The sequence below is a fragment of the Nelumbo lutea genome, chromosome 3, assembly GCF_056320005.1.
Source record: "Nelumbo lutea isolate HS-2025 chromosome 3, American lotus-T2T, whole genome shotgun sequence".
In the NCBI taxonomy this organism is placed as follows: domain Eukaryota; kingdom Viridiplantae; phylum Streptophyta; class Magnoliopsida; order Proteales; family Nelumbonaceae; genus Nelumbo; species Nelumbo lutea.
Window position 1 is genome coordinate 49,043,672 of NC_142686.1, and position 18,403 is coordinate 49,062,074.

Below are 18,403 nucleotides of genomic sequence, written 5' to 3' on the forward strand. Positions count from 1 at the left end.
ATTTAAAGCTATTGCATATTATTAAATATTTGAAAATAATTTAAATTGATAATCCAAAAAAACATAATTTAAATTGTTAGTACATAATTTCATGATATATTTTGTAAAAATATAAAATTATTTTTTGTGTTTTTAATAGATATTTTAATGTTATTATAAAATTTTGTTAGAATATTTAAATAATTCTTAAATTTTTTAATGTAAACTTTCTTTAGATAGATATAGATAAAAAGTAGGGGAGAGGATAAATAGGAATTAGAGATGATTTAGAAGATAAATAGGAATTAGAGATAATTTTAATAAAGTAGAGGCGAATGGTGTGAGCACGGTCTTGTGAGAACCAAATGTGATTTTTCTTGCAATCCTCAATCACTACTTGAAGCCGCCAAGAAACAAGGAAGTCATTTTCCAAATAAATACTTTGCAAAGAGAGACCCAGATTGTTGGTAGGGATCCACCACCAACGAATGCTATCAACCTAGTCCCAACAGGCCACTGTGGCCTCACATTGGGAACATCTCTCTTGTCATTCATGGTAGATGCTCTTGAAATACGGATGCAATGGTGAGTTGGGATGTAGTTGGCACCATGTGTTGGTAGATGATCTATACAAGGGACAACTTCAAATTTGAGGTTTTAAATAAAAATAGCAATTTATAAAATTATAATTAAGGAAAAATCTATGATGCGGAAAAAATATGATATGGAAAAAGTTTTGACCAATCAAAACCCACCCATGAACTTTGATAGATGACACCTTATTCACCACCACGTTTATAATTCCAATTTATTGGTCGTTGCTTTTCAGATACCATATCTTTTCCACATGATAGTGGAACCCTTATATTAATCAACACAAAATTTTTATACATAGACAAAACATATGATCTCACAAATTTGTAACACCAACCCCAAACATAGCCTTACATATTTCAATACCTTCAGGCTGTGTTTGATTGCAGTGCAATTTCATTTTGCATTAGTACAAAAGCATGGGAATACAAATGAAAAGAATGCAAATTCTGATTTGGTTGTGGTTTGGGTTTTAGTTTCTTCTGTTTCATGTCTTATTTTACCTCATTTATATTGCAATGAATTAAAATAAGGTAAAATTTGAAACAAAACAAAAATCAAGATTTGCACCTAAATTAATTGCATTACCATAATTTTGCATCAGTACAAATAACTTTGCATTGCAAACAAATGCAGCCTCAGAGAAAACACGGCTTTCAGCCTTGGCCATGGAGCAATCATGGATGGGGCCCACCATGGCCAACCACTAATGCATCCCCACATTGATCTTAACAAAAGGTGGAAGTTGCCAAACCAAACCGAAGGGTGAGAAGAAGCTTTTGGACAGGTAATAGACCTAGTGGCTTTAGCAAATTGGAAAAGTATGTACGTATGCCTTGCATGAAGAGGACTATGCATCAAGAGGGAAGAAGACATCCACCACGCAAATATGGCAGAGAATATTAGAAAACTAAAGGTTGGATGGTAACATCTAAGGGAGCGTTCTACAACATAAATGGTTTTTCTTGTAGCTGGTTGGAAAACAAATCAAAACGATTTTGTTTAAAAACAGATTATTTCATAAAACAAAAACACAAGAAACATGTTATTGGTTGTGTACATATTTTTTGTTTTCAAAATTAAAATAAAAAATATGTTCTTGAATCTGGTTTCAAAAATATGTTTTCATCTGATTATTCAACATCATGTTCTGCAAACTATATGATTTCTATACTAGAAAATTTGTTTTTGTTTTAAAAACCAATTTTTTATATGTTTTAATAACATGTATTATTTTTCAAAACAAAATAACATGTATTATGTTTTAATAACATGTATTAGAGAGAATCTTACTGTTAGAGCTTATATCTTAAACATGCATGGGGAACTTAGGCTATGCTTGGTTTGAAGGAGGTAGGGAAAGGAAGGGAAAGACAGGAAAACCAATACAAGGGTTGTAATGATTTTTCTATCTTCCCCTTTCTTTCCCTACCTTTTCTTTCAAACTAAACATAGCCTTAATGTAAACTCTACTTCTAAAATATATGGAGAGGAATTTGAGGACATTATTAATTTATGGCTAATGGTTTAATATTAGGGCTGTATTTTGTATGATAGAAAATAAGAGAGAAATAGGACGTTGAGGGAAAGTTCTCAAGGAGTTTCACAAAGAACTTTCCCTCTTATTTCCTGTCAAACCAAACATAGACTAGAGGCTTCGAAAAGGAAAACAACGTATTAATAGCAAGGAAGGTTCATTTTTTTTATTCTGTATAATATACAGAATAAAATGCATAGTTTTTTATACAGAATAAAAAATGAATAACGTTCCCTAAAAAAAATAAAATTTCATATTATGAAAAATATGAAAATAGATCAATGACAGAATATATTCAATAATAAGGATCTAAGCCCCGTCAAAGGTAGAATTGACATAAAATACACGATTGAGTATCTAAAAAGGTGGAATTAAATTATGAGCATTTTAATTATATTATTTCTTGCTATTTCTAATTCATGTCCGTTTTAATCTATCCCATATCCATCAATTTGCAATAGATCATTTTTTTAATGAGTGCTAAAATCCAACAAGATATATTTATTATATAATGCAAACCTGACTGTGCTACCTAGAGATTATCTTTATTATATTCGTTCGTGAACTTTCCTTCAAATTTCTATTTATTTTTTATTTTCAACCAAACCAAACACAACCAAAATGCATGATAAACTGATGCAGACCGATGTAGGAAAAGGTGGAGTCCAGATCACCTGACAACAAAAGCATATTTCATGCATAGCGGTCCTATTTTTACAATGGACCCCAATTTTATAGTGAGGCCAGGCTCACACGCCACTCCCACGGAGAGCTCGCTGCGTGACTACGTGAAAGCATGGAACGCAGCGAACGAGAACTGCCAACGAGCCTCACGTGGGAATTGGGCCAAGCCCTGTCACTCTGGGAATCAACAAAACCCCGTAGCCCCAGCACCAGCAACTTCCACTCAGTGCAGGTATTTCTATTTCGGTCCGACTCACTCTCTCTGCCACAGAAACCGCTCTCCCATCTCAAACCATGGTTTCTTTTACTCGCAAATCCGCCCTAATGATCTGCGGAGATTACATGGAGGACTACGAGACGATCGTGCCGTTTCACGTTCTCCAGGCTTTCGGAATCCGGGTCGATTGCGTCTCCCCCGGCAAGATATCCGGCGACAAGTGCATCACCGCCGTTCATGACTACATGGGCTACGAGGTAATAGCAATCCTTCTACTGTGCAACTTTATTTGCATTAATACAAATATATATATGTACCATTTATAAATATGAGGATGTTAAGAATTTTAAAAGAAATTGAGTTTGTTTTTCCAATAATTTGTTTAACTATCATGGTTTATGAGGCCGTATACTGTTCATCAAATTTTTTCCAATAATAAAATAAAAGAATAAGAATGCAAACTGTTAACATGATTGTATCTACTTTTCATCTTTACCCTCAATAATTTTTGTTTTCCAATATACTTTTTTGATCGCTCAACTATTTTATCTTATCATAAATGACCACATAGGTTCTCAATAGTGACATTGCTGCTACGTACTATTTTCATTTAACTCATTGCAACCATTCAAAAATTTTCATCGGGTACAAAAATGACACATAAGGACTGCTAAATGGTAGGCTTGTTCATAAGAATGCCCAACCCGACTAAACCAGCCCAACCCAACCAAACCGATCAACCCAGACCGACCCAACCCGAGTCAGTCGGGTTTTCATCAGTACCGGTCGGTTTTGGTTTTCATGTGAAAACCAAAACCAACCTGACTCGAATCGAACTAGTCTTCTACTAATTCGGTAGTTTCTAGTTTGAATAGTTTCCTACTTAACTATAACTAGTCTTCTACTAGAACTAGAAGGCCCATTAGGCAATTACAATTAGAATAGGCAATCTATACTAGTTTCTAACTTTCTATAGTCTTTTACACCAAATAGGAAATCCATTAGGCAATTACAATTAGAATTCAATTAGGTGTCCTTTTGCACAAGAGCAAAACTGAAACCGACCCAATCCGACTCAAACCGACTAGATCGGTTTGGCCTATCAGTGGGTCGGTTTCAGTTTTCACCTCAGGTAACCCGACCAGATCGGGTCGGTTGGGAAAACCCCAATAAACCGACCCAACCCGACCCGTGAACACCCCTACTAAATGGTGGTTGGAGTTATGTTATTTATGTTTTTGCTGAAATCATATATCAATCAATTATTCTACCATTTATAAAAGTGAGGATGTTAACAATTTTTAATCAAAAAACCTGATTTTGCTTTCACTTTTTGCCCTTTATGATTTTTGTTTTTCTAATAATTTATTTAACTATCATGATTCATGAGGTCGTACATTGTCCATCAAACATTTTCCAACGATAAAATAATGAGAATGCAAATTGTTAACATGGTTGTATCTTAATTTTAATTTCCATCTTTACCCTCAACAATTTTTGTTTTCCAATAATCTTTTTTTCATCACTCAAGTATTTTATCTTATTATAAATGGCCAATACGCTCTCCAGTGGTGACCTTGTTGCTACCTACTATTTTCATTTAACTCATTGCAACCATTCAAAAATTTTAATCAATTACACATATGACACATAAGGACTACTAAATGGTGATTGGAGTTATCGTTATTTATGTTTTTGCTGAAATTATATATCAATCAATTACTCTATAAATTCACCCTGAGATATTTAGAATAAAAATTACAAATTCATGAACCTCACTTAGGATTAACATAGTGCATATGAAATCATCTAAACAACAAAACTTGAAAAGAATACAAAAGACACCTCTTCTTGAATTAATATTCATTTTAATTAGATAATAAGAATCCTATTATGGGCTTAATATTAATTTAGTACAAAAAAAATGAGAGCATTGCAATTGTTTTGGTCAAAACAACCTGGTTTTACTTTCCAACTTTATCCTCAACTTTCTATTTTTTTTTTCAAATGAAGAAAATAATATAAGTTACAAAGAAACAAAGAAATACATAGAAAATTTACAAAAAAAAATATAAAAATTTCTATACCATACTAAAAAAATGAGAATGTTGAAATTGGTTTGGTCAAAACACCCTAATTTTACTTTCCAAGTTTACCCTCAACTTTCTATTTTTCTCATTGTATATATGTCATTGCAAAATAATTATGAAAAATCACATAAAATGAAGAAATAATATAAATTACAAAAAAACAATGAAATACGTAGAAAATTTACAAAAAAAAATATAGAAAATCATAAAAGTTGAAGAAAAATAACATAAATTACAAATCTATACCATACCAAAAAATGAGAATGTTGCGATTGGTTTGGCCAAAAGACCCTGATTTTACTTTCCAACTTTACCCTCAACTTTCTATTTTTTCCCATTGTACATATTGTCATTGCAAAATAGTTGTGAAAAAATACAAAAAAGAAAGAAAATAATATAAATTACAAAAAAACAAAGAAACATAGAGAAAATTTACAAAAAAAAATATATAAAAAATCATAAAAGTTGAAGAAAAAAAACATAAATTACAAAAAACAAAGAAAAGCCATAAATTACAAAAAAAAATGAATAACATAGAATAAAATAAGAATTTATATCTACTACCATATATAAAAAATGAGAATGATTCAGTTAGTGTGGTAAAAAAACCCTTCTTTTTCATACCAATTCTACCCCTTAGTTTTTTGGTTTTTCTAATATATCCCAATTCTATATGAGGGTGCATAATGGTAGTTGGCAAAAAGAAAAAAAAACATTGTCTTTTCTAAAAAGCCATTGGGTGGGCACCTGACCCATCAACCCCTTAATGACCCATTTTGGGTTCAACCCAAACCCACCATGACCCATTAATTTTTCACATAATACATAAATTTTAGCAAAATATAACTATAAAAATACATAATATACAAATAAAGATAGAAAATGTAGCAAATAACATAAATTAAAGAAAAAAATAAAAAATGCAAGATAATTATGAAAAACATAGAAAAGGAAGAAAATAATATAAACTACAAAAAACAAAGAAATACATAGAAAATTTACAAAATAATGTAGAAAATCATAAAAATTGATGAAAAATAACAAGAATTACAATAAAAAAGAAACCCATAAATTACAGAAATTAACAGAAATTGTAAAATAAAACAAAAATTTATAGAAAAATATAAAAAATGGAAAAAAATATAAGAAAAATTACAAAAAAATACAGAAATTTCATTCCATGGGCCCTAAACATGTTTGCTAGTTGGGCCCATGTCTTATAAGGGCATTTGGCCTCTAGGACTATATGTTATCATGTGTACAGTTGTTAAATAAGGCTTGCAAAGCATGTCCTTAGTCGTATGCAACACTGTGACACATTATGAATCATTCAATTGTTTTATTCTTGGGCAAATGTGTGGAGGTGATCAATGTGCCTAGAAAGTGTTTGCATACTTGTTACTCTTGTGGTTGGTTGATAAATTTTGCTTCCAACTAATTGAGTAAATTAACATAATAGCTTAGTTTACTTCTAACCATTAATAGTAATTATTTTCATAGATTTTAGGTTATCACAAAACAGGAGATCGATTAAGAGTGGCATCTCCAATTTTCCATAAATTTTGTTTTTCATTGGGATGAACTATATATATATATATAATGTTGTTGAGTATAATTTTATCATTGATTTGATGCATTAATGTTTCAATCTGATGCATTTACAACCAACATTTTATAAATTATAAAATTCAGATCTTGACATTTTGTGAGGATAGTCTTTTTTATATATTATATAATTATCTTACAACTTAAACAGTATATGAACTTTCATCTATGTCTGAGATCTAAAAACATAATCAAACATCACTATCAATATCAAATACCCCATACATGACATATGCCATTCCAATATATATATATATGCAAATAAAGTTAAACAATTAGGCCTTCGTGTGTTCATGACCCAAGTTACAACCTCGACTGCGGCCCCATACCCAGTTGCCTGCCGCCTATGGATGTCGGTTAATGGGTCGGATCAATACCTTAGGCAATTTCTATCATATCCGGCAAATACTTGCCCCTACCTGCCACGATAGTGGGCTTTGACCCAAATTATAATCTCAACTGCCAAACCTCGGGCCCCCATACCCTGTTGCCTGCCACTTACCTACCATCTATCTGGATATCGGTTAATGGGTCGGATCAATACGTTCTACTTCTATATAGGATGGCAATTTCTATCCTATCCGACGAATACTTGCCCCTACCCACCACGATAGTGGGTTTTGACCCAAATTAGAATCTTAACTGCCAAACCATAGGCCCCCATACCTTGTTGCCTGACGCTTACCTACAATCTATCTGGGTGTCGGTTAACGGGTCGGATCAATACCTTCATTTCTATCCTATCCGACGAATACTTGCCCCTACCCGCCATGATAGTGAGTTTTTTGTGCGAACATTTGGAGTCGGGACAGGTTTTTGGCCCCCATTCCCTGTTGCCTGACGCTTACCTACAATTTATCTGGGTGTCGGTTAACGGGTCGGATCAGTACCTTCATTTCTATCCTATCGGACAAATACTTGCCCCTACCCGCCATGATAGTGAGTTTTTTGTTTGAACATTTTAGAGTCGGGACAGGTTTTAGGATCTTACAACCTGCACAGGTATGATTGGAGTACAACATTAGGCTAAAACTGACCTTTTCCAACCTGTGTATTGTTGGAAGCATGGTTCAAAGTATCGATACGATACATCTGATATGGGGCATATCGTATCGTATCTTTTAAAAAAGATACGGTCCAAAACACTTGTTTCCAGGTGTTTTGGACCCTCAATTTATTTAATAATAAAAAATATGCTAAAAGCTTCCAAAAAAATCAAAATGTGAAAAAAAAACTAAAACTAAAATAATATTTTGACCATTTCTAAGTACCAATACGACCGAAACTCATATTGTACCGATACTTTGAACCTTGGTTAGAAGGCATATGATTTTTTGTATCAAATGTTGAATTTAATTATGTTTTGAATTTTATGTGAAAAATAACTAATAGTTTGTATATTTTACATGTTCTGATCAAATAATTAGGAATTTTGATACTTGTTCATATTATTTGACTTATTTATCACTTCATTAGATATTTAGATGTGGGTTCTAAACTCAACCTGAACCACCTTGCCCTCAAATACATAAGAGTAAAGAATTGGGGAGGATTTTACATTTTCATGTTTGGATTCAAAAAATCTAACCCACCATGAATTTTGGGGAGGGTATAGATTTGAAGGCTTATGGAAGTAGAAAGGGTCTAAAATTAGAAAGCCCTCCCAAACCCACATCCCTACTGGCCTACTTCCATCTATGCCAGGAGGAGATTGAATCTGCTCCTCACAGAATGTGCCTCGTCAGTTGCACCAACCTTGCAGCGCATTGCAGCTGTGCGCTAAAACATCTCTCGTACATGATGTTACCATTCATGGAAAAATGTTCCCAACGTACAGCCGCTATGCACTGTGAGAATGGTGTCAGGCGTGTTCTGTGAGCATATCCGAACTCCTACGCCAGTCACTAGAACAGTCCATTAGTCCGAGTCGTTATGCCGCCATCTTGGCTTCAGATCTGCGTATAAGCCTAACAACCTCGTTGAATCATCTAACAGCTATACACAGAACTGCCAGGCCATCATTTCACTCTGAACTTTAACTTCAACGACGTCAAACCCGAGTCGTATGACACTCTCATCATACCCGGAGGCCGATTCACTGAGCTACTCAGTTCTGACGATAAGGTGTTGAGCATTGTAACCGAGTTTGCCAAAACTAAGAAGCCGATTGCAACCACTTGCCATAGCCAGCTGATCTTAGTCTCTGCTGGGGTCATGAAAGGCAAGAAATGCACTGCATTTCCAAGCATGAAACCGGTCATTAAGCTTGCTGGGGGTGTTTGGTTAGACCCAGAGCCTGTGACCACATGTGTGCACGATGGAAACATCATCAGTGCAATAGGTTGGCCTGCACATGCCGAGTACCTCAATCTTCTCCTTCGATCAATGGGAGCCAACATCTTGAAATCACAGAGTAAAGCAGTGCTCTTCTTATGTGGGGTACTCTCTCTCTCTCTCTCTCTCTCTCTCTCTCTCTCTCTCTGTTTCTTTGGAGTGATGATCTGTTCAACTTACATGACAGGATTACGTAGAAGACTACGAGATAAATGTCCCATTCCAAGCCTTGGGAGGATTGGGCTGCAGAGTTGATGCTGTAAGCCCAAGCAAGAGGAAAGGAGAGAAATGTGTTACAGCCATCCACGACCATGAGGGTGCACAAGTCTGCAGCGAGAAGCAGGGCCATAATTTCATGATTACTGCTGATTGGAATGATATCTGCATTGATGATTACGACTGCCTTGTGATACCTGGAGGAAGATCCCCAGAGTTTCTGGTCATGGATGACAAGGCGGTTGCACTGGTCAAGGAATTTGCAGAGAAGGACAAGATCATTGCAGGAATCGGACAAGGGAAGCTGCTCTTGGCTGCTGCTGGCTTATTGGAGGTGAACTTATCTCGCTTTATTATTCTGGGGAGACGGGAGAACCTTGGGCACAAGGATACCAATTTGTATATGAAATTATGAATGGCCTACATCCTTGGCTTTTGGCCATTACTGCCTCGTAAATTCCCTTGATTGGGTTTGTCTGGTAGGAGTCATGTTGCAGGCCTGCAGCATTAACTGAGCAGCACAGTAGCAATAACCTTTATAATCTACTTCTTGAAATATATAACTAAATAACTAATATCATTCCAGTTGTTTTCTTCTAGGGTAAGAGATGCGCAAGTGGTCATGCAATGAAGGCCATAGTCAAGGTGGCTGGTGGATTGGTGGAGTCTACCGAGTCCGTTGCTCATGGGAAACTCCTAACTTCAATTGGTTGGCCTGCACTTCCAGCTTTCATCTCTGAACTTGCCAGCCTCCTAAAGTTAGTTGTTGCCTTTTAACAATTGTCCCTGAACCATGGAAACAGATGACCATATATGACGTGTATCATTTGGTAATTCTAATCAGTATTAATGGAATAAGCTCCTCCAGGTATTACAAATGATAACTTCACATAAAGAAGAGTTGCAATTTACGATCTTCTTTCATTGTTGGGATTAACTAAACACTGGAATTCAATTCCTTCAGCTGTTACAAATGATGGCTAGGACTTCAGAACGAGTTAAGCTCTCTCTAAATAAATAAATTTGGTTCAGATCTTCAAAGTCCTTTGCTTACTTGTTTGAATTCACTAATGGAACATATCACCAAAATTTCCTTTTTTCAGAGTATTTAATCAAAGATCAGGACCCACATTTGAATTTGGGGAAAGAAAAAAAAAGAAAGATATCACAAATACAAAGGCTTCCTATACAGAATGTAATTCACATGCTTGAAGGGTTCATAATTGACAATATAGACAAAGCAAATGCTACTTTGCATCTGTGATGACTTGATCCATAAGAGCACATTAGGCCAGTGATGAAATTTTCAGAGTCGGTTCAGATGAGATGACATAAATTTTCCTCTGTTATCCAAAAAGGCAGACCAAAAAGGACATGGATCAGAGTAGTAAGAAATGATTTAAGAACTGACCAGAATGGAATGGCAAAGTAGGATTCATGAGCTGACCCCACATAATTGGGACGAGGCCTTAGATAAATGACAATGAAGTTGATCCAAAGCAGCATCTTGGGCATTTCTTTCCCCTTCAAACAATTGGCATTGATGATTTGGAATATCGTTCCAGTTGTGCCAAGACTCTAGCAGCCTTCCTCCCGAGCTGACTATCATCACTGATACTTCTAGTTGTCATACCAACAAGTGGTATCCTAGCAATTGGTTCATAGATCTCAGCCAGTTCTTTTGTTGCAAATACCTTTTCCAAGACTCCCAGGGCCTCTTCCTTCAAGCAGGGCATTCCCCAGTTCAGAACATCGAGTATGGGTTTGATGGCATTGGCCTCATGCAAGACATTTGCACCTCCATGGCATGAGCTTTCCCAAACCAATGTAGACAGTGTTGGTAGTACTTCATAGGCAGTTTCATGAACCTTCTCCTGCAAGATTTCTACCAGTTCAGGCAAAGCTTTGGCCTCCGACAGACAAAATGAGGTTTGCACACTGCAGGTGCCTCCATGCACCCTACATATGGGTACACGTGATGGATGGAAGCACAACCAGCTCGGCCGTTCGGACATGACAGTTAATTTAGGACTACTCATAGACAGGTTACCAATGAGGGCCACAGCTCTTGCCTTGGCTACTGCAGAACCAGATTTGAGAAAGCTCAGAAAAAAAGGGTAGGCACCCAACTCAACCACCAATCGTTGTGACTCGAGATTCGTGGGATCTGTGAACCTAAAGAGTGCACCGAGTGCATTCTCCTTTGCTTCCATGCTCCCAGATTTCAAGATGTTCAAGATCGCTTGCAGCCCATCTGATTCAATTAACTTCTCCGTAAGTGCTGTTTCAGATTTGGGAAGATTGGCCAACAACCCAGCTGCTGCCATTTGCACATCACATTTACTATCATCCTCAAGAAAGCCTACCAGTGTCTCCAGCCTCCTTTTCATGAGAAGAAACTCACCAATTCCGTGTGGCTCAATCTGGGAGAAGCGGAATAACAGATTAATGGCAACTTCTCGGATTTCCTGATCAGGGTCATCTAGTGAAGGAAGGATGACAGAAACCCCATTAGCACTGAGTATTGCTTTTTCAACACACCTTTCTCCAGACTTGCAAATGCCTAGCAATGCTTGCAAGGCAGGCTTGCGCACTGTGTTGGATGAGTTTGGATTCTGTTGAAATGCTAACAGGTTGGTAACAATCTGCTCTAAATCTAGTTGGGCCCCATTTTCATCAACAAGGAACTCAATTCCATCACCACGGGAGGACAGTTTATCAAGGATCTCAGCACACCTAGCAATGATAGAACGTACATGGGAAGAGAACATTTGTTTAAGAACAAGGCAAACCCCTCCAGAAGCTGCAATCAGCCTTTTGTTCTCACGGCAACTGGACAATTTGACCAATGCAGACAGAGATGATTGTTTAGATTCAAGATTTCCTGTTACCATTTCGAGCAACGGAGGTATCACTCCTTCCTCACCAAGGATTTTTATATTCCAGTCCACCAATTCCATTTCCGTGAGTTTTTTTGCCATTGATATTCTTGATGATTCTGGTCCTGAAAAATAAGTATAGAACCACATTATTAGACCTACAAATCATATTAAGAGTTCCAATCATGGACCACTACCAGCATACTTGATACATTTGAGTTGAAAAAATGAAAAAAAAAAAAAAACTAACTTCTAGCTGCTCTATATGAGTCTTATCTTTTTATTTTATATATGTGTTTTGACAGCCCATGTGGAGGTAGGCAAGGAGTTAGTAATGAAAACTAGGTACGCCATATCGAAAGAGATATATTTACCCCCTTTAACAAGCTTGCATCTTTGAAACCAAAATATAACAATAATATAAACAGTGTTAAGAGATACAAGCTTCATAAATTTAAATGAAAATACTCTAACCTTGAATTATGCAATTAACAAGCGGCTTAAACCAGTCAGCCTTAGCAGCACGAATAATGTTATCTTCATTATCGTCACACAGCTTCAACAAGATTTTTTCTGCTTTGTCTGCCGACTCCTCTACTGAACCTTTCATAAGTGTAACAAGGAAAAGAATTGCACTGCTTTGTTGAGAGAGTTTCCTGGAAACAGAAGTATTCCAGCCAGATCTGTCTTGCAACAACTCAAAAAGCAGTTCTACTGCAGCCTTTGATGTATTTGGGTCACGCCCTAAGCATGGAACAATGAGCTCCAATCCCTGGGACTCAATCACTCTAACCTGAAATTTTTATTTGAAATATTGAAATTCATAAAGTAATGAAACTTAACAGAAGATACTAGAAGTGCAGATACATGGTAAGGTGACTAAAGTTTTTTTTCCTTCTTTTTTTTTTTGGCTTTTTTATTACTTAGATGACAAGTCCAAGATGATCCAATGTCCTGATTGAATCAATTGAATTTTCCAAATATTTTTGCTAGAAATAAATTAAACAATATAAACATCCCATTATCACCTGAACAGCCAAAAAAAAAGACCACAGAAAAAAAAATGATATAAAAAAGAGCAAGGCTCACACAATATAAAAAAGGTCATTACCCAATGTTGGCCCAAGCTATCTGGAATATAAGGGCTCATGCAACATAAGAATGGTATATTCAGAACACACTCATTTAGAAAAAAAAAATGTAAGGAAATGCCCAGAGCTGGAACACCAAAAAAAACATATATCATATTAGCAAATCCGAAAATTGGTGACAGGTACTTGCAAAACCGCAGTTCACAATGCAGTCCTCCATTTCAAAACACACCATTTATAAATTATAGTTCATGAAAAATTCAAGCTATAATAACCATACATGGTCTTGAAACCTCAAATTTGCGTGTATATTGCTTAACAATCCTTGACTCATTCAATTATGCAAGCTGAAGAGAAAAATTCAGCTATTGCAATATATAAAAAAAAGAGGCACATGCAAAGAAGAATAGGAAACTATAATTTCCTCTCATCTCATACATAGAAAGATTTAGAACATAAAACTGCTGACCTTGTTTGTGGCATGCCCTTCTACTAGAGCCTTCAATGTAATCAAAATTCTTCTCTTCACATCCCTGTTGTGTGAACTTCTAATAATTGACATGGTTTCCTCGATAAGTCCTTCAATAGCAATCCAGTCTTTGTTGATTGATTTCTCTTTGATGAGGTCCTGCATTTGGTTGAGTGCCTCTTGCATGGAAGAATCCATACCTAAGTGCAGCTTTGTCCTGGCAGATCGGATCTTAAGGCAATAATTGAGTTCTCGCCACTCTTCTATTGACTGTCTCAATCGAAGATTGGGCCTCAAAGAAAGATCATCAAGAAATTCACCTGTTGCAGGATCAGTTCTCTCACCACTTCCAAACCAGTTCTCAATAGCTGCTCTCTCACATGTTGTACCCGTGCAAAGGCTGACTGGATCAACCATCACATTTTTGCAATCTATGGGGCAATAGAATGACTTGAATGGTGGGATGTATTCTTGCCATTGTTCATACTTTTGTATAGTCTGAATCCTCTGGAAATACTGCCTCTTGATTTCTTCATGATCCTTTGCAGCATCAGCTTGAGAGAGCAGCTCAATAACTTGTCCCAGGAAGAATGCTTCAGCCCTTTCTTTATGGTTTGCAGCTTCTTCTTTTTCTCGTCTGAAGCTTGCAAGCTCCTTGCTTATTTCTGATGGTTCTATGGGTACGCCTACTGCCCTTGCTATCTCCTCAAGTATGTCATTTGCAAAGCCCTGGTCAATCTTCTCATCTTGTAGACCCTTGTCCAACTTCTCAACAATTTGAAGCTGACCATGAGAAGCCTCGAATTCTGCCCTTTGCATCTCATTTTGTAATATGTTCAACTTTTCAGACATGTCAGCAAGGACTTCAGTGTTTGCAAGGGACAAAGCATTTAGAGACTTTCCAATTTCCCTTGTGACATCCTGTACCTCCTTAACTATTTTCCTACAATTTACCAATAGGTAAAAGCGGGTTCGGTTTTTGTACTTCTCCACCAGGTTATTTGCCTTCTTAACATCTTGCTCAAGGAATTCCAGAGCATGCCTTGCAGCTTGAGAATCGTTCAACTCCCGGTTCTGCAATTCCTTTAAGACAGGTTCAATATCAAAAAGATATTTAGACAGAGCCTTGAAACTGTCCTTCTCTATAATAACATCCTTTGCAGCTTGAGCTGTCTTTATGACCTGGTTTGTTACAAGAGCCAAGAGGGTCCCTATAGGTATGAGCTCCAATGCCATTATGATTTCTAATGACTGTATTCCAAATCCTCTACTGGTATTTTATAGGTCAATGAGCACATAACCTAAAGTGGATCCCTAACGCACATGTTTCTACCTTGAATGGCCTTCGGTTCCTTTCTTCAGCTGAACATATTTGTTATGCATGTAAAGTGTAACAAGATCCATCATATGATTCTGGAAAAAAAAAAAAAGAAGTAAGGTTCTCCATTTTAAGCATTTTCTCTTAAAGGGAAAAAAACGCACTAAGAAAACAAAACATAAGCCTTTTTTTTTAATTTCTTTTGAAGGGCTACACAATGGGGGTAGCCCATCCCCCAACCCAGGTGCAGGCGGGATTCGATCCCAAGTCTCCGCTACGACCAGCAGGAAACCAGCTGGTTGGCACCTTGACGAACTAGAGAACGTTCCAACCAGAACTGCCTTTCTATTGTATTATCTTCTCAATTTACTCCATGTCAGTGCGTAATCCGAAACAACAAAGAGCAATTTCCGATTTTCAGATACAAATCTTCCAAAGTGGCAAAAACAACTTAAAGCGGTGAGCCAACTGAGATGTAACTAGCATTCTCCTTTCCCTCTTTTAAGCCCAATAAAGAATCATATGCAAAAGAGAATAACAAATTTGTCTCAACCACATATAATTTAGATGAACAAGTTCAAGGAAATCACATTTCTAATGGCTGGCCGGAGAGGAAAGAACAAAGCCATAAAAGTAAAAAAAGAGAGATAAAGGGAATAACCCATCACCCAAAACACGTTTTTGGCATCACGGGAACAGGACAAATCAAACTGAGCAAGACCATGTTGAAGTAATGGAAAAGGCAAGGAAGCAAAATACATATTACTCCAAACACCATTAACCATACCGCAATAACTTACAAAGTTGCAAGGCATTCAGATTTCAGACAATCCATTACAGAGTCGGAAATGAAACCCATCAACAGCACAGCAAATTCAGCAACTTCAATTCATAACCGCGAAGGAAACGAAAAACAAATCAAAGAAAAACATCAAAGACCCAGAAAGAGAAAGAAATACTTACAAGTCACGGGAGAAAGAAAACATTCGAAGGGGCTTTGAAGGAACCCAGAAGAACCACTTCCCCGTGACGTGTAAAAAACTATAACGACTCCAGCAAAAGGAGAATAACGAAAGTGCTCAGTGCTCGCGCCTCGAGAGCTCCTTTTCACTTCCTTTTTCTTGGTTCTAACTCTCACAACCCGAGATCCGTGCGAAGCAACCATCTTTAACAGAAGAAAGACTTTTGGGAAGTCAATATTTACGAGGATTTCTAAACAAAAGCGGCTTTCGGGTCTTTTAGTTCCCGTGAGGAAAGAGTAGTCCGAATGGAATGAAAAAGAAATTAAACTTAATTGATGACGAAGTTAGTGATAAGAGATGCCTAACTAATTCTTTATTTTCTTGGCTATCTTTCAAATAGATATTTTTTTCCGAGAAATTCCAACCAGTGTGGGGCGAAGCATCTGAGGTTCTGGCTGTCAATTTCAAAGAAAACGCTGAATTAAAAATGCTTTAAAAGTTGGGGTTATTGCCGATCGGCAACTTTTGGCTCTAATATCAATAAAAATAGTTATTTTAATATAATTTTTTAAAAAAAATATTTTTTTTGAAAAAAATATCAAAAAAAGGAAATGCATTGTTCACCTTCTTCCTCCGAACAGTGAACATCGGGCGACAAATCTCCCCCACCTCCTCTCTCTCATTTCTTCTTCTTCCTCTTCATCTGAGTTCTCTCTCTCTCTCTGCAATTGTCAAACTTAGTTCATTGTAGACTTGGCTTGCACTAAGTTCTCCCTCACTCTTTTTCTTTCTCACCATTCACAATAGAGCAAAGTGGAGACTATTCTGAGTTTGGAAGAACAAAGAAAGAAGAAGAAGAAGAAGAAGAAGAAAAAGAAGTAGAAGAGAGAGAGAGAGAGAGAAAGAGAGTTGAGGGAGATTTGCCACCCGGTGTTCACCATTTGGAGGAGGAAGAAAGTGAACAGTATATTGCACTTTTTTGATATTTTTCAAAAAAAGTTAACATTTTTCAAAAATTATATTAAAATAATTATTTTTATTGATATTAGGGTTCAAAAGTTGCCCTCCTTAAAAGTTTTAACCCTATATCTGACATATCCTATCTTATAGGAGATCAACTTCTATCAAGGCAAACCTATGCCCACACCATTCTAACAGCCTTTCCCAACCTTGCATTGGAAATATTTCCCCATGAAATAAAGCATATCCCGATTAGGGCAATTTTTGGCTCTAATATCAATAAAATAGTTATTTTAATATAATTTTTGAAAGAAAATAATTTTTTTTTGAAAAAAAATATCAAAAAAATGAAATACATTGTTCACCTTCTTCCTCCGAACAGTGAACATTAGGTGACAAATCTCCCCCACCTCCTCTCTCTCTCTCTATCTCTCTATCTATCTATCTATCTATCTATCTATCTATCTATCTATCTATCTATATATATATATATATATATATATATATATATATATATATATATATATATATATATATATATATATATATATATATATATTTCTTCTTCTTCTTCTCTTCATCTGAGTTATCTCTCTCTCTGCAATTGTCAAACTTAGTTCGTTGTAGACTTAGCTTGCACTGAGTTCTCCCTCTCTCTTTTTCTTTCTCACCATTCACAATAGAGCAAAGTGGAGAGGGATCTCTACTCTATTCTGAGTTTGGAAGAACAAAGAAAGAAGAAGAAGAAGAAGAAGTAGTAGAAGAGAGAGAGAGAGAGAGAGAGAGAGTTGGGGGAGATTTGCCACCCGGTGTTCACCATTTGGAGGAGGAAGAAAGTGAACAGTATATTGCACTTTTTTTATATTTTTCAAAAAAAGTTAACATTTTTCAAAAATTATATTAAAATAACTAATTTTATTGATATTAGGGTCCAAAAGTTGCCCTCCTTAAAAGTTTTAACCCTATATCTGACATATCCTATCTTATAGGAGATCAGCTTCTATCAGGGCAAACCTATGCCCACACCATTCTAACAGCCTTCCCCAACCTTGCATTGGAAATATTTCCCCATGAAATAAAGCATATAAGTACAAAGATATTCTCAATGCAAGGTAGTAAAGGCTGCTCAAATGGGCATTGCTCGACTGAAACCGAATTCATCTTATTAGATAGGATTCATATAGGTGAACCCTGAAATGCAAGGATTCACTAATATAGATAAGTTTTAAAAGTTTTAAAAGTTTTAAAATTCCAGGATGATCCTTGCCTTGGCATCCTTGGATATCGGCCTATCGAGTGTATTAATATTTTGATCTATGCCACTTGCTAAAGTATTGTAGATTTCTGGCCCACTCCTAGTCTGTCACTCTTAAGTTGTTCAGTAGGACTTTGGATCTCTTGCCCACGAAAACTTTGCCCACATCTACCCACAAAACACTACCTCCATGAATTGGGAACATCTCCCCCT

The 18,403-nt window shown here is 36.3% G+C and overlaps 2 protein-coding genes across 5 annotated transcripts; one reads left to right on the forward strand and one right to left on the reverse strand.

The window, feature by feature from the left end:
* The first annotated feature begins 3,004 nt into the window (after positions 1-3,004).
* YLS5 (Class I glutamine amidotransferase-like superfamily protein) lies at positions 3,005-10,134 on the forward strand. 2 transcript variants are annotated; one of them, XM_088976842.1, is made up of 4 exons: positions 3,005-3,268; positions 8,702-9,145; positions 9,228-9,590; positions 9,843-10,134. In XM_088976842.1, the coding sequence occupies exons 1-4, from the start codon at positions 3,089-3,091 to the stop codon at positions 9,885-9,887; spliced, it is 1,032 nt and encodes a 343-aa protein (XP_088832968.1). In that variant the 5' UTR covers positions 3,005-3,088; the 3' UTR covers positions 9,888-10,134. The 2 variants fall into 2 exon arrangements, with proteins under 2 accessions (XP_088832968.1, XP_088832967.1); XM_088976841.1 differs by having other exon boundaries at positions 3,006-3,268; positions 9,857-10,134.
* A 153-nt stretch (positions 10,135-10,287) lies between these two features.
* Positions 10,288-16,814, reverse strand: LOC148864844 (U-box domain-containing protein 43-like). Of its 3 annotated transcripts, XM_088976839.1 has the most exons (5): positions 16,600-16,814; positions 15,977-16,178; positions 13,696-15,108; positions 12,610-12,928; positions 10,288-12,260 (listed from the first exon to the last, which is right to left on the reverse strand). In XM_088976839.1, the coding sequence occupies exons 3-5, from the start codon at positions 14,929-14,931 to the stop codon at positions 10,783-10,785; spliced, it is 3,033 nt and encodes a 1,010-aa protein (XP_088832965.1). In that variant the 5' UTR covers positions 14,932-15,108; positions 15,977-16,178; positions 16,600-16,814; the 3' UTR covers positions 10,288-10,782. The 3 variants fall into 3 exon arrangements, with proteins under 3 accessions (XP_088832965.1, XP_088832964.1, XP_088832966.1); XM_088976838.1 differs by lacking the exon at positions 16,600-16,814 and having other exon boundaries at positions 15,977-16,441; XM_088976840.1 differs by lacking the exons at positions 15,977-16,178; positions 16,600-16,814 and adding an exon at positions 15,814-15,952.
* Positions 16,815-18,403: the final 1,589 nt, after the last annotated feature.

Bases quoted from the DNA above. Each gene is read 5' to 3' on its own strand.
- YLS5 (XM_088976841.1), top strand. From the start codon at position 3,089: ATGGTTTCTTTTACTCGCAAATCCGCCCTAATGATCTGCGGAGATTAC. The intron at 3,269-8,701 runs GTAATAGCAATC...ATCATCTAACAG, and splicing joins ATGACTACATGGGCTACGAG to CTATACACAGAACTGCCAGG. The intron at 9,591-9,856 runs GTGAACTTATCT...GTTTTCTTCTAG, and splicing joins CTGCTGCTGGCTTATTGGAG to GGTAAGAGATGCGCAAGTGG.
- LOC148864844 (XM_088976839.1), bottom strand. From the start codon at position 14,931: ATGGCATTGGAGCTCATACCTATAGGGACCCTCTTGGCTCTTGTAACA. The intron at 12,929-13,695 runs GTCAGCAGTTTT...TAAAAATTTCAG, and splicing joins AAGGGCATGCCACAAACAAG to GTTAGAGTGATTGAGTCCCA. The intron at 12,261-12,609 runs GTTAGAGTATTT...CTTATTTTTCAG, and splicing joins TGTTAATTGCATAATTCAAG to GACCAGAATCATCAAGAATA.